The sequence below is a fragment of the Nicotiana tomentosiformis genome, chromosome 1 (assembly GCF_000390325.3).
Source record: "Nicotiana tomentosiformis chromosome 1, ASM39032v3, whole genome shotgun sequence".
In the NCBI taxonomy this organism is placed as follows: Eukaryota; Viridiplantae; Streptophyta; class Magnoliopsida; order Solanales; family Solanaceae; genus Nicotiana; species Nicotiana tomentosiformis.
The window spans coordinates 92,909,885-92,925,884 of NC_090812.1; the positions used below are offsets into that span (position 1 = coordinate 92,909,885).

A 16,000-nucleotide genomic window follows, 5' to 3' on the forward strand; every position below is an offset into this window, starting at 1 on the left:
TGTAGAAAAGTTCAAAGCAAATTCAGAAGAGGAGAAAGATTTGCGAAAGTAATAAAAGTGAGGAAGTAAAAATGATGAGTAATAGAAAAATTATAGACGGCAAAAATTGTGGTTACGATTACCTCGAGAACCAGCAAAAATACCTGCTGAATCACGTGGCAACACCTGTTCGGAGTATTAAATGTGAGAAGACGTGCGTCCCTTCAAATGTTAAAGACCGTTTAGGAATTTTTCTACCAAGAAAAAAATTCTTATCTATTTCTCGGTAATACTGAATTGAGTCACCGGAAAGTAAGGGACTATTTGTATGAGGTGTAATTGGTTGATAATAGGTGATCGAACAGTGAGGTGACAAGTGAAACTGAAGACAGGTAAAAGGTGAGCCAGAAGATAACTGGCACCGGCTGTGAAGTATGTAACCGGTGCATGATGGATCCCGAAGGAAGCATAGCCAATAATAGAGATTCAAAGGTTTGGCATCGGAAAGTATTCAATGAGCAGCCAGCCGTTATGCACCTATCAATGACACATTTATTCTCATTCAAGAAGAGCTTGATTTAGGGATCTTGCTTCCCTCAATAAAGCTATAAATAGAAAGGTTAACAACCACTGTAACACATAAAATATTCTGCCCACAAAGCTTTATTATACTATTTTACGCTCACTCTAAATAGTTTTATGATTGCTTTATCAATGCCTTTATTTTTGCTCTCGGAAAGACCAAGTTCGGAATGAGGCTCATTATCTCCTTTAATTTCAGTCGTTAATCTTATTTTTGTTCTCATTTATTTATTATTTTTTTATCAAATCGATTCGCTTGTCTATAAACTATACATGTTAATCGGGCCGAGCTGACCCGTTTACAACCCGGTTCAGCCCGGTACTGTAGCGTGGGGGCGGGCTGGGACGGGTTGGGCGGGGAGCAGGTTTCAAACGAATAGTTTTTTGATACCGGTGCACTAGAACCCGCTATGCCCGTTAATGGGTTTTTAACGGGCTACAGCCCGGTTTAGCCCGTTTTTTAACGGAATTTTTTATTTTTTTATTTTTTTTATTTTTTTTGGACCGTTGCCAACGATCAAATTCAAATATTGTAAATTATCCTACTTTTGCAAATGGTTTAGTTCATATTGCTGAAATTTCTCTTTTACTACATAATTTGAAGAAGAAAGAAGGATATATTTCTGTTGTTGAATCTACGCTAGATAAGTTTAAAAAATATTTCTACCCAATTCCCCCTATTTACCCAATTGGTGCTATTTTAAACCCTTCTATCAAAATGGCCACTTGTCGCCAATTAATCACTCCTTTATATTCTTATATGGATATTGGACCAACTGAAACTCCTGATATTGACACTTGTATTTCTGATCTACACAAATATTTACAAATATTATATAATTATTATGCTAACATTGTTGATGCTTCTTCTGCTGTAGATGCAAATATTCCTTCAAGTTCAGTTTCAACATCTGGGACCAGTACTTTGGATGATAATGATGGTGTTGAAGATTATTTGATTTGTTCTACACTAGGGGAGCATCAACAAACCAGTAGCAGGAATATTGATGAACTTCAATTCTACTTGCAAAAGTCAGCAGAGCCCCGCACAAAGAAATTTCTACAACTGGGTTGGTGGAGGAGCAACTCAAATCAATTTCCTGTTCTTTCGGCCATGGCTCGAGACATGCTAAATGTGCCGATTTCAACAGTCGCATAAAAAAAAAACCTTACATATTGGTTTATGGTTCTGATTCAACCAATGCCGGAAACCAAGAACCTCATGTTGACATGGATGAACTTACAAAAATGATGCAAAGCATGTGATGTACTGTTTCTTTTTTTATAATTGTTGTAAACTTTTAATTTGCAAGTTCAAAAATAACAAAATCAAAAAAGAACTTGCAACTTAATTTGAAGTATTATATATTATTCAATAAAAATATCAAATAAAAGTCTTCGGAGCTTGATCCTTACATATTGCCTATTGGTCTTATTAAATAATTTTTTGTAGCCACTTACTTTCAAATTTTAATTTTAAAATTGTCAAATTCAAATTTCAAATTTAAAACTTTAAACTTCAAAGTTTAATTCTAAACCTTAAAAGTTTGCAAACACTTAAGTATCAATAACATTGAATAAGAAAAATAAAATTTACTTAAAAAAATAATATTGCATGGCCCGGTCCAGCCCGCTAAGCCCGAACCCGGACGGACAAAAAAAACCCGAAAAAGTACAGCCCGCAATGTTAAACGGACGAGCTGATTTTTTTTGTGTCTAGCTTGTCCCAGCCTGCCCGTTAAACATCCATACTATAAATCACGCTATAAATTCAACTGTACCATTTTGCGGGTAAACACTACTCAATTGATAAGGCAAAGATGAATTTGATAACTCAAAACCTAGAATATGAAACATTTTTGCAATACTAGCTAGATTATTATATAAAGGAAGCACCACTTTTTATATTACAAGTAAGGATTTAAGAGGGAGTAACAAATGAGAGTGATTAATTTATATGGCGTAATTTGATTGAGTAAGAAGTATAAGAAAAAAAGTATCATTTTGTTTATAAAGTCGGCTCACATCCTTTCATAATTTACACCTCACAATGGGACAAATTCGAAATTTAAATTTTATTCGTTCAAACTCTAAGGTTTAACATTCTTAAAATTATGGGTATTTTTCATAATTTTGGTGAAGTTTTACACAAAAAAAGTATACTCCACATCGAGAATATTGAGTTCGAATAAATCTGGTAACTCAAAATTGCATCCGCCCCTGACCTCACAACAGATATTCCAGTTGTTTTAGGTTATGTAGAATAATTTGATTGAGCATGAAATTTAAGAAAAAAATAAAACTTTTTAAGTTTATGATCTTAAATAATTACATTTGTGTAGTTAAAATTTTTTTGGTACTTGAAATATTAAATATATCATAAAATTATATGGTTATATAAACTTATTTTTAAGGGTTAAATAATAAGTTCAAATTAAATAGTTTCTAAGTTAGAAAGATTCTATTTTTTTTTTTTGAACAAACTAAATAAACAGTGGAGTATCCATTTTTTTTTTTTTCTGAATAGAGGAGGATAAATTTGTCTTGTATAGACTATTCCCGAAGACTGAGAAGATATAAATTAGCCTTTTGTTTCTATTTTAATTTCTTTCTTATAGAAATATAACACGTGATGACGTGAACAATAGAATCGGCGCATTAATAAGCATCAGGGTAGATCCCAGATCTGGTGGAAGAAGAACATTACAACTAGAACTGAGATCCCCCCATCGTCGATCAACGGAAAGATGTTTCTCTGGGATTGGTTCTATGGCGTTTTGTCTTCTCTAGGTTTATGGCAAAAGGAAGCTAAGATCCTCTTTCTCGGTCTCGACAATGCCGGCAAAACCACTCTTCTTCACATGCTCAAAGACGAGGTAATTTTTTTTTCTCCTTTTCTTCTTCGCTTTTCAAATTAGTTATTTCCTCTTTCTGATTGTTTCGATTCATTTGATTTTGCAGAGATTAGTTCAGCATCAGCCGACGCAGTATCCGACGTCGGAAGAGCTGAGCATTGGAAAAATCAAATTCAAAGCGTTTGATTTAGGAGGTCATCAGATCGCTCGCCGTGTGTGGAAAGATTATTATGCCAAGGTATTCAAATCATTGCTCCTAAGGCGGATGCTAAATAATTTGCCTTATAAGATTAAATTATTTAGTTAGTGAAATGAAATCGGCGTGAATTGTTTAGCAGAATAAATGCAAAGAATTTGTAGAGCAACCTGAATAATTTTTGATTGAGGAGTTATATGAAATGTGTGCACTTATATACATACATATCTATATGTGTGTGTTTTTGTATGTGTGTGTATATATATATATATCGTGTGTGGCTGCGTGTCGCAGTTGCGGAGCCAGGAATTCTAACTAGGAGATTCAAAAAAATGTATAGAGGCCAAATCTAGTATTTTACTAAACGCTTTCTTTACTTCAAGGGGATTCAAAAACTTATATACAAACAAAGAAATTGCTTTTGCCCCTAGTGCACAGTATAATTTTTGGATTAGGGGATTCACTTTCTTACATGGAGCTCCGCCACTGGTGTGTTAAATGCTCGCATATTGGAATATATCTCATTGCCTGTGTTTGTGATGTAAAGTTAGTGTGCTATTTGTATATCATGCCCCTTTACAATTTTGATTTTAAGAAAATGACCTTTTTAGATCTCTTATGTTTAAAAGCCAAATCTCTTACGTGTAAAAATAAATCTCCCATATGTTAAAAAAAAAAAAAAAAAAAAAAAAAGGTAGGGTCATAAAACTAAAAACAAGTTTGTAAAGAGTCAAAAAACCAATTGACCCGTTCATATTATACCATTGCTGCAATTGGAGACCCAGTCACTTTTACTGCCTTATTTCTCTATGGGAATTAAGAGAAATGCTTCAGAGAAAGTTTTACTGTAGGGATTCATTCATAACATCCAGTGGTTAATGTCTATTATGCTGCAAGTTAATTTATTTTTGCTTATTCTTGTTGGGTTTGAGATTTATCTAGTTGAAGTTTATGTTATTAGTCCTTGTGGAGATCTTTTCCTTTAGACAATTGAACACGGATAGTATTCGAGTTATACATTAAATATGTTTGGAGGCAGTGATTTGGATGAGCTGCTGCAATAAGCTGATATGGTGGTTAGATTCCACCTATTGTGACATAGATGATAGAGAGCTAGACCTCTAGATGAAGATCACCATAAAGATTTGAAAAGGGAAAATTACACTAATCCTTGTCAAACTGACTTACTATGGAATTGAACCTTTAATATTTGATTGGCTCTTCTAATCCCCTCTACTTTGGGTAATATTAGAATGGAACAATTTTAACAGTAAATTCCATAGACATTTATCTATATATGGACTATTGGCAAATGGATCTGTCCATGACTCCTTTTTGAGGCCTTTTCTCGTCTGAGCAAGTGGTGTGGGGGTTTTCTCCTAAAAAGACACATCATGGGTTAAGGGACAGTAAGCAACTCATAATCTGCCCAAGTCATGCCTACTAGGAGCGTATTTAGATTTTCCAAGGTCCTTTATGTTAAATTTGTCGTTATGATTAAGCATTGGACACGGGTGCGAGTAGCCGTCGCTCAACGGATATGAATGATAATTGAAGATATATATAAAATTTCAACCTCTTTTCGATATAAAGAGAGTAATATTGTCTTTATCTCCAAGTTCCAAGGGCTGTGGTTGGCAGCCCCAGACAGGTTTCTCGATCATTAGAAAAAGCACGGTCTTGCATTGCAGATGCATAGTGTAAGCTTGATGTTAGAACTAGGAACACCAGTCCTTTCTTTTTTAACTTATATCTTGTATTCAGTAGTTAAAATGGTTCTTTATTTTATGATAAACAATTTTGTAGAAGTTTTAGTATCAAAATTAATTCAACCACTTTACTTATCAGAAAATAAGATATCCACTTCTCAAAAAGAAATTAATTAATTACTAATACTAGATCGACTGTTAACCCTTATTAGCACTTGTGTGCTGTCGTGTGGTTGCGAGTTTTTCAAAGAAATAGAAGATTCTGGGCAGCGAGTCCCAAGATATAAAACACCTATCCCCTTAACCAATTTTAGGTGCTATAACAGTGATATCTAAGCCCATCTCTCTATATTACCTGGCAACTTCATGGATTCTCTCTGTTTCTCTCCCTTGTCACAATGTCTTATCTTCTCTTTATTGACACTTATTCTTTCATATTGTCCTAAGTAAAGCCTCCAGTATGGTTTTGGCTTGCATATGCAAGTGGAACATTAATGTGCTCCATGTAATTCCTACCTTACTCTTAAAATATAGGGACTTTTGAAAATTTGTTCTTGCATTTAAAGTGAATTATATAGTTGATTGAACAGAACTAGTATCAAGTGTTGATGGAGAATTATCTGTTAAAGGCAACCTGTTTATTGCTTTTACCTTTTAGCACTAACTTTGTTACCTGGTTAAGTTTCAATGCTTCGACATTCTGAGAACTGTTATCATACGTTTCCTAACTAAAATTCTTCTAGTAGAGATGCAAAAGTGAAGCAAAAAGATGAAATCCTTGTAATTCCAACTCTAGCATTTAAAGGACTAATCTAATATCACTTTGATATGTAAAGTGACTTTTCGTCTTACCAAATAGAGGATATACCCTGATACAAGATGTATACATGATAATATTGAAGCTATATGATAATCTAGCTCTATACTGTAGTCATCCAATTATCTACACAATTACTCTGCGTGATCCAAGCTCTGCAATGAAGTCATCCTCTACTCTGCACAATTTGGTATACTCTGCGTGCTCTGGGATATATGAGAAATTGCGCTTTAATTGATTTTTCTACTCTTCCTGTTAATTGGGAGATCCGGCAACTACAGAATGTATCATCAAGTATTGAATATGATTCCGCTTGCTACCATGCTGCCAAAAGCAGGGGTTTTGCCAGCGCGCATATCTACTCTACCCGGCCGGCACTCTATCATCCCGTGTCACTAAATCAATATTAGTAATACCTTTTAATTCTATAGATGCACTCTGCGAAGGGGAGGACTGGAAAAGGATGTTTCCCCGCTTTCCATCCCGTCCCTTGTATGTTATGCTCATGTATTTCTATCCCATAGAGTTGCCAATATAACCTCCTTGAGATGTTGCACAAAACATTTCTATCCTTGTGCCTCTTCCATCCCAATACGGCAATACCTATAAGTTGCTTACCTGATCTCTTGGCCTGACCAACTTATTCGTCTTCCATTTAGCATCAGGTTACATATTTTAGTTGCAAATTTGCAGGGTAATGGAAAGTGATAAATGTCTTCTCTTCTCTGTTTGCAAAGGAATCACCTGTTTATGTTTATCACTCTTCTTACTGTCACTCTCGTGAGTGTATTGCTGTCCAAGTACTCTTTTTATAATTATGAAGGATGATTCCGACCTGAACCAAAAAGGAAAAAAAAGAAAAAGAAAAAGGAGAAGGATGATTCTGCCGTTGACCAAGATGATTTGTCCTATATAACTTTTTGAAGTTGAATTTAATTTTTGTTAACATTATTCTTGGATACTTGTTGAATAATTCGACAATAAGTTAAGGAAGTGATATGTTAGACCATGCTGGATACTTGTTTGACCAGAATTTAGTTTGAACTTTTACCTTTCAAAAAAAAGTTTGACTTTGAAAGATAAGGAAAACAATATTGAAACCGAGGAGATGGCTGTCAGATCCTTGCTAATTTTATCCCTCTGATGGAAAGCTGTATTAGTGAATGATGATGTTGCTTTCATCCGATGATGGACATATGACTTTTTGGAGTGTTATTGGATTTGCTTATAGCCATTCTTTGTATTCTTTTAGAATCATTCTGCAATATATGAGGCACTGATTTAGAAAATCCAACTGGAAATTGTTTTGCCCAAAATTAGTTTTACTCTGAAAGGTTAAATTAGAAAATTGGGTTTGAGGTTACTGAGTTTGTTATTTCCTGGTAAATCCAGCTATGTTGAGCTTTGGAAAGAATTATGTCAGTGTCTGTTAGAACACTAACCTATTGTTATTTCCTTGTTAGCACTCTTTCTGTTCCCCTTTTCTGTTCGCTGATTTAAATTTCTTTTATTATTTAAATTGAAGAGGAAAATAAAGAGATCGAAAAGAAAATTGTATAACGTTAAGCAGAGCTTGGGCACTTGGTTTTACTTGAGATGGTAAGTAAAGATATTATAAATATAAACAGCAAAGCACTAAGATAGTGCTGCTATGAAATTACAAAGTCAGAAACCCCCTTTCCAAAAACAAAAAGAAGCTTCCTTCCTATTCAGATTCCTAATCTTGTGATGAGTTAATAAAATCTATCGTGCTATTTTCATCTTTTACATCCTGTATATTGCACCAAAAAGCCAAAAAAACCAAGGACATTTGTATTTTAGATGCTGTATAGAATCTTACGTTACTATCAGTTCATCAAAAAAATATTTCTCTTTTACTATCACAAATACGGTAAATAGTTAAGTTAATATTTTAAACCTCGTGTCTAGTCAAAAAGTACTATATAAACTAGATAAGAGGGCAATGGAAAATTAACTGGAAAAGAGGGAATAATAACTTACAAGATATAAATAATATGAGAGGCGAGTCTAGGTTCATAATAGAGTTCATAAAGGACTCATGTAAGACGATGTAGCTAATATTAGAGAGCTGGCCATATATACATTCTAGAGGAGTTCGAGTTCTTTTTTTTTTTTGGGGGGGGGGGGGGGGCGTTAAAAGTCAAAGAGTAGTTTTAATTCATCAACAACTTTGCTTTTGAACCTATAAAGATCTTGTTAAAATCCCACAACAGTCAATTATGTTGTAGATTCTCTACTTTTCTCATATACTGCTTATATATGGAAGACTTTTCCATTATAAATAAAATTATTGATCTTATCAATAAAAATTCCACATCGTTCAAGTGTATGAGCTGTAGTCTCGTTATATGGTTTGAACAGTCCTTAGTACTTGAGCTAACTTTAGCACTGAATTAGGCTCGAAGTTCATTTTCTCAACAGTGCCAGACCATCTCTTATGTTGGACTATCCACTTTTTGGCCACCCATGTTATGTTGCTTCCTCCCCCCTCCTGATTACCAGCCTAGGGCGTGCCAAGGGAGGGATGAGGGTGCATTAGAACCTCACATTGGTTACGTTGTATATGTTGTAGTCTTCTTATAGACTTATACGGTCTTGGAAGTTGGAACTTTTGAGCTGAATTAAATCCAAAGTCCATTTTCCCCACAGATTCCATGTAAGGCAAATTTGCTAAAGTTGAGAATAGATTCATTTTCAACTCTTTATTTCCTTGACATGCTTGGATCAATAAGTTTTGATGCCTCTGTTTGCATTTCACACTTAAAACAAACCAATCCATACACATAAAACAAACAAATAAAAAAGGGCAGCCCGCTGCATAAGTCATCCAGCGTTCATGCACGGTCCGGGGGTGCGCCGCACCCCAAGGGGTATGGTATGTACAACCTACCCTAATGCAAGCATTAGTAGCTGCTTCCAGGGGCGGATCTAGCGTATACTCTGCGGGTTCAATTGAACCCATAACTTGTGATGCGGAGTAAAAATTTATTTGTAAAAATTCATTAAAATTGCAAAAATTAGTAGAGATGAACCCATAACTTTAAAATATAATGGGTTCAATGCTAAAAAATTTAAAAGTTGAACCCACCGGATTTAAATCCTGGATCCGCCTCTGGCTGCTTCCAAAGTTCGAACCTGTAACCTATAGGTCAGACGGAGACAACTTTACTGTTGCTCCAAGGCTCCCTTCACATAAAACAATCAAATCCATACACAATATGTTTTAATGCATACTAATGGTCATCTTCCTTGTAAATTTGTTTGCATTTCAAAGAAAAATCGAGAAATATTTTTTCGATAAGGAATTTAATCTTTTTTATGATAAGGAGAAAAAAAAAGAGAAATATTAAAGTAATGGCTAAAAACTAGTTAGAGAATACATCCCATCAAAGTTTAATTTTTTAAATGAGTGTGAATTCTTGAAAGTTGCTAAAGTTGTAATGAATGAAATTGTATAAACCTTTTTAAAACGTCTTAAAATTTGTATACAGAATGGATGGGTTCCTCTCTCCATTTACGATGTGAGAATTTTACAGCTGAACCCTGAAAGCTACGTGGGAGCACATGGGCCATTCTGATGGCCAAGTTTTGGTTTGGTGGATGTAATGACCGAGTAAATAGAAGTTTTGGAGCTAACTTATATGCAATCATTGTTCTCAGATTGCACTGAACTTGCAGAAAATATTATGGTTCTTGTCCAGTTACACTTGTTCTCGTTCCTCTGGGTAATGTTGCACACTGATGTTTGTGGCAATGTCATTCATCATGTAATCAGTTATTTTTCTTAACATTTTAGCCTGCTATTCTTTTTCTTGCTATATTTTGCTTTTTTATGTTCGTAATTTTACACCAGCCAAACAGATGTGAGCATTCTATTGATAAGCATGAGTTGCCTTTTGCAGGTTGATGCTGTTGTATACCTGGTAGATGCATATGACAAAGAGCGCTTTGCAGAGTCAAAGAAAGAGTTAGACGCACTGCTATCTGATGAGGCCCTAGCTACTGTCCCCTTCCTCATTTTGGGAAACAAGATAGACATACCGTATGCTGCCTCAGAAGATGAGTTGCGTTATCACCTTGGCTTGACTGGTGTCACTACTGGCAAGGGTAAGGTGAGTGTTGCTGATTCTAGTGTTCGTCCCTTGGAGGTGTTTATGTGCAGCATTGTACGCAAAATGGGGTATGGTGATGGCTTTAAGTGGGTTTCTCAATATATAAAGTAGTTTATGCCGCTAGCAATGTACCAGAAGTTGAAACAGATTGTGTCCTCTTTTATGCTTTCGTATAACTATTTTTTCCCGTCTGGAAAAGATGGCATATGTTCATTTATTCTCAAACTAATGAGGTCTTTTAGTACTTATGATTTGTATGGGTTAAACATCTATTTAGTGTGATGAGAAGCTATTTATTATTGCCCTGTAAAATTTACCTAAGGCTGGAAATTTGTCAAAACTCCAGACTATGACTTCCAATTCTGAGTTACTCATTCTCTTCTGCTTCAGCAATTGTCCACCTGATAATACATCTAATCTGTATTGAATTGTAATGCTTCCTTCTCTTCAGAAATTAGAATATTGCTCAAACTGTTGAATTCATTCGGTATATGCATTGGTTTACTTGATGGCAAAAGGCTCATATACGTACCTTGTTCAAGAGTGTAAATTATGCATCTAGGGTTCTCTATTACTATTAATATGCATCAGTCCCAACTATTAATTCTCGTTTACATGTCAACTGCATTCTATTCGGTGCCTCAAACATCTGACTAGAATTTGCCTTTTATGACAATCTACGATAATCGTTCAAGGGATTATGTGTAACTCAGCGTGCCTGCAAACTGTCCGTTGACTATGACAGTAAAATCTCACGCGGCAATGTGTAGTCAAGTTGCTGGCTCATCGTGACATCAAGAATTGAAGAATAGGTATCCGACTATGATGTTTAATTTTCCGATGCTAGATACAAAGACTGGGCAAATGCAACTAATCTTGTACCCATTTATATAGTTTAATCAAATGAACGTAGCAAATCATATGATATAATATGTTTAATATATCACCCAAAGGTGTGACCTAACCATTAATAAATGGCGAAGATCATGAGATATCAAAGTTTCAAATTCTAGTGATTTTTCCCCATCTACCTTAGTATTGGTGGGTGGAGGTATTTGATTCTCGTGCTTATAGGAGGAAAAAAGTATTTGGACTAGTAATCAAGGACTAGTCCACACTCCAGGTACCACTATTATTAAAAGAAGGGATAATACATAAAGATGCTCCCTGAACTTGTCTAGATAAATGAGTTTCTTACTCAACCTTTACGGGTGTCCTAGTACCTCCCTATTATTTTCTAAAGTGAATTTAATACCACCCTCAAAGCTGATCTGGCAAAGAATATGAGCCAGTTTGAATTGACTTAAAAAAAGTGGCTTTTAAGCACTATGCTTAAAATCACTTTTTAAGTGCTGAAGCTTGTTTTATAAATAAATAGTTATGTGTTTGGATAAAAGTGTTTAAGCTGAAAAAAAGTTATTGAAGTGTTTGGTAAATAAGTGTTGGTGAGCACTTTTTCAGTTAAAATGACTGAAATATCCTTTAAGTTGTTAACACTAAAGTATGCTATTTTTGGAGAATTGCCTTTAAAAAAAATTAGAAAAAATTATTTATGTTTAGCTAATTTTTCATTTGAAGTTACTATATTAGTGCTATATATTTGTTTCAACTTTTTCGAATATTTTTGTATTTTAGTTTTTGTACTAGACAAACAATTATGACATTGTTTGTTTGACAATATAAAAGAAACGCAACCATTCAAAACACAAAGAATTCAAGGAAATAATTATTAGTAAATATACGTATCAAACAAGGAGGAGTAAAATAAAAATGTGGTTATGATTAGAAGGAATCATGAAAATGAAATCAGGGCATACATTTTTTTATTTTATTTTTTAAGTAGAAGGGCACAAAATTTTAAAAAATAGGGAAAGGCAATAGATATAAAATGGGATATGCCATGAAAATGACATTTGAAATGGTTCACAAAAATGGGAACAGTGGAGGGAGAAGAAGGGAAAGAAGTTGGGCTTTTGGCTTTGAAGGGATATTTGGGAAAATAAAAGATTATTAAGGATAAAAGAGTAAATTATATGGTCAAACTCAATCAACTTTTAAGCTATAAAAAATAAGTTGGGATTACTAACTTGTTGCTTTTAGCTTGTTTGGGCTTAAAAACACTTGTTTTTAAAGTTACCAAACACTCCAATCAGCTAAAAGTATTTTTAAGCTGGTTTGACCAACTTTTAAGCCAATCCAAACAACCTTTATCACATTCCTATATGCGCGTGAAAGGCAAGAAAAAACATTAAAAAATGATTAAACTATGCACGTATTATCTTTTAATCGGATGTTATCAACTAATTGCATTTAAATATTTATTATTATTATTTTTTGCATTGTTTATTTTCTTATTCTTTGTTCTTTTATTTCTTTTTCCTTTTCTTCTTTTTCTGTTCTCCTTTATCTTCTTCCTCGTTTCCTGTTCTCCTTTCTCTTCTAAATCCCCAGTTATTTTCTCTTCTTTATTTTCTTTGTTTTCTTCTTATTCTCAAATTTCAAATCAAAAGTTCACACCTAACTCCTTAGTTTGTCGAAACTTCACCTTCCGCCGATCTCTCTCCCACCTTTTCTTCTCTTTATTTATTGCTAGTCTACTATTACTTTAATTTTTTCATCGTGTTCCTTAATTAATATTGGGTACACATTTAATTCTACAAATATCATTATTAAAGGCAATCCAATTTCTACTTTCTCTGTTTTCTCTTCCAATTTCTGACACCCATTAGTTCATATTTTTTAGACCCAACAATAATGCATTCTTAATTTTAGCTCTGAATATGCTGTCTTTTTCCCCCACGCAAAAAAATCTCTAATTTGGTAATGAAAAGAAGTAAAAGATGATAAAATCTAAAAATAAATGGATTGTATTGTTGATTTTTGAAGCTAGTTTGGCGATCTTCAATAGCAAAAAATGGTTGAAAGAAATGGTTGCTCTCTTTAGGGAGTTATGAATTGGACAAAAATGATGAAGGGTGTTGAGTTTTAGGGATGATGGTTGTTTGGAGTATTTTAGGGAGGGGGGTTATTGTTGAATTAGTCTAGGCTCCAGGGAAAAAAAAAGTAAAAATCATGAAAATGACACATGTTGTTTACCCAACTAAGATAAAATCTAGTTGTGAGGTATTAAATTTACTTTGGCTAGGGAGGTAGTAGGACAACCGTAAAGGTCAATTTATGTATTTTCCCTAAAAAGAAACATGTTTAGAACATTAATGACCAGAACTTTGTAGTCGAGCTGGGATCCTTATATTCTCAATCGGGATTCTCTAGAGACATTCACTTTTGGATCAGATTTCTTCTGAGTACCTTTTCGATAACTAACTTTGATATGAATCAGTTGGAGATGCAGTTGATAAACAGTTGAACGGTTCCTCATTTCTTGAACTTGCCGATTTCTCGTTAGGTAAGACTCTTTCTCTCTCTAGTCTAACTCCTTTGGAAATTTAAATATTACGTGTGTTAGATTGCATGCTCTAGGCTCCATTAGATCACAAAGTGAAGAGGAGCAGGTCAACGAGTTTAGAGAAAACGACTCCAAACAGATCTTTTATTACCCTTTTCTTGACATTATATTCTCTGTGGAATCATTACCACCAAGTCCACCATTATGTCCCTCAAAAAAGTCACAAGATGGAGCGGTTTAACAAACTCCTTTCTTTACTTCACAGTTCAAACCTTCCATTCTTAAATACCAACTTTAATATCTATTATCAATGCCCATTAAAAACAAACGGCTTTAATTTATTCATTTTCCCATCTCCATAACTCATCTTGAGTTAGTTTTCTCAAACCATCACCTACAAACCCCAAAATGGGCAATTCCATTAATCCACAGGGCAAGTTATCAGATGGCACAAGCAAGGTTATTTTTCAAGATGGGACCATTCAGAGTTATGACAAGTCTTTAACAGTGGCAGAGTTGATGCTGGAGAATCCCCAGCAAATAGTGGTTGAATTCAAGCCGATCGCGGATGGTAAAAAGCCGATTCCATTGCCTGCTGATATGAAACTGGAGAGGAACAAGGTTTATATGATGCTTCCAAAAAGGAAAGGAAAGCCCGTTAGCTTGTCATCTGAAGAAGCACGACGAATTCTAATGAAAACTAGCTCTATGCTTAAATCCAAGTCTCTGCTAGCTTCTTATACCGGGTTTTTGCCAGTATTCGCACGTATATGTCCAGCAGCAGCAGCAGCAGTTTCCTCTGCATCATTGGGAAATGGTCGTGATTATGTTCTTAATTCGGACAAGAATCTTTGTTTGGTGAAAAGAGAAGAAGAGGAAGAAGGATCTAAACATGATTACTTCAGTGATATTCTTGAAGGAAGACCTGAATTCTTAAGCAGACAATTGTCAGGAAAAGGATGGAAGCCCAGTTTAGACACCATTAAAGAGAGGAGCATACAAGCAAAAATTCGTCATTGGTTGTTTTAAGGTGTTTGTCTTTGTCCAATCAAATGTTGTCATGTCTAGTTTTCGCTTCTTTGTTCTTTCCTTTCTCCCGTTGTTTCTTTATGCTTTTTCTTTTGTCTTTCTAGTGTCCGTCTAGTCATGCATCTTTAGCCTTAATTAAGTTTAGTGCTTTTTCTGTGACTTAATTAGGAAAAGCCATGGTGTAGCAAAGTCTTGTTAATGTGGTAATTTGTAGCTTTCAATGCATGGTGTGATAAAGTATTGTAAATGTGTTCAGCTTTCAGGTAACGCATGAATTATTATGGAAAAAAGTGACCTAACGAAGAATTAAATACTCATAGTCTATAATTAATTCTTCGAGGTGCTACAAGTAATTTACACTTTGTCCGTCTCAAATTATATTTCGTGATTTCTAATAATAGGTGTCTCATATTATTTGTCATTTAGAAGTTTAAGAAAAAATTAATTATATTTTTCTCATGTTACCCTTAGTAGTAATTGTTCTTGAAGATGGAGATAACATATAAATAGAATAAATATTCAATAAAGAGAGATTATATTTTAAGATATAAATAAATGTAAAATAGTCAAAAATACTTTGTAATTAATGTTTCTTAAGGGTCGTGTAAAAGAAAAACGCGTCAAATAATTTGAGAAAGAGGTATTAATAGACTTTGTCAACCAAGAGTGACGATATATACAACTTGGTTTTTGATTTACGTTTTGACTAGACTTTGGTGCATTTAGACGAAATAATTTCTTGCTAGACCAATTCTACCCAAATCCGTCTAGAGATCGCAATTTAAAAACTTCGCGGAGTTCTGACTAACTAAAAGAATAACTTCAGGGAGTTGTCATTCAATTAATATAGGAGTAAGTCTTAAGTCTTAACGATGAAATTCTAAGCACTATGATTTTCAGTTTAATTCACGACAAAGGGAAGATTTTATATAAATGTGTGTTCTAACTACTGCCTTCGCTCCGAAAAATATATCACCTTGACTAAAAATAGTTGTTTTAACATAGTTGTCATTTTAGAAAACAAGAAAGAATTGATTCTTTCTTTCCAATTTTATCCTTACTAAAAAAAGTGGAGAAATATTAATTTGATGAAAGCAAGAAGCAATAAATCAAACAAAAGATAAGGTTAATTTAGTCAAATTATTTTTAATTAATATCTTCTTAAAGCATATGCAAAAATAACTATGACAAGTAAAAGAGAAGAAAGGGAGTATAACTCAAAGAGTTTAGCTGTTGTTCCTTCTATAACAATTTACTATATGATACTCTTTCCTTTTTAATCCGTCCCGTAAGG

At 34.2% G+C, this 16,000-nt stretch overlaps 2 protein-coding genes across 2 annotated transcripts; both read left to right on the top strand.

Annotated features, from left to right (window-relative positions):
- Positions 1 to 3,082: 3,082 nt before the first annotated feature.
- On the top strand, positions 3,083 to 10,660 carry LOC104093901 (small COPII coat GTPase SAR1B). The gene is made up of 3 exons (XM_009599731.4): positions 3,083 to 3,437; positions 3,523 to 3,654; positions 10,062 to 10,660. Exons 1-3 carry the CDS (start codon positions 3,309 to 3,311, stop codon positions 10,380 to 10,382), a joined length of 582 nt encoding a protein of 193 aa, XP_009598026.1. The 5' UTR covers positions 3,083 to 3,308; the 3' UTR covers positions 10,383 to 10,660.
- A 2,795-nt stretch (positions 10,661 to 13,455) lies between these two features.
- On the top strand, positions 13,456 to 14,927 carry LOC104093902 (uncharacterized). The gene has a single exon (XM_009599732.4). It carries the CDS (start codon positions 14,086 to 14,088, stop codon positions 14,704 to 14,706), a length of 621 nt encoding a protein of 206 aa, XP_009598027.1. The 5' UTR covers positions 13,456 to 14,085; the 3' UTR covers positions 14,707 to 14,927.
- The last annotated feature ends 1,073 nt before the right edge of the window (positions 14,928 to 16,000 follow it).

Coding starts and splice junctions, on each gene's coding strand:
- LOC104093901 (XM_009599731.4), top strand. CDS start 3,309: ATGTTTCTCTGGGATTGGTTCTATGGCGTTTTGTCTTCTCTAGGTTTA. Junction 3,438..3,522: donor TTCACATGCTCAAAGACGAG/GTAATTTTTTTT, acceptor TTGATTTTGCAG/AGATTAGTTCAGCATCAGCC. Junction 3,655..10,061: donor GGAAAGATTATTATGCCAAG/GTATTCAAATCA, acceptor TGCCTTTTGCAG/GTTGATGCTGTTGTATACCT.
- LOC104093902 (XM_009599732.4), top strand. CDS start 14,086: ATGGGCAATTCCATTAATCCACAGGGCAAGTTATCAGATGGCACAAGC.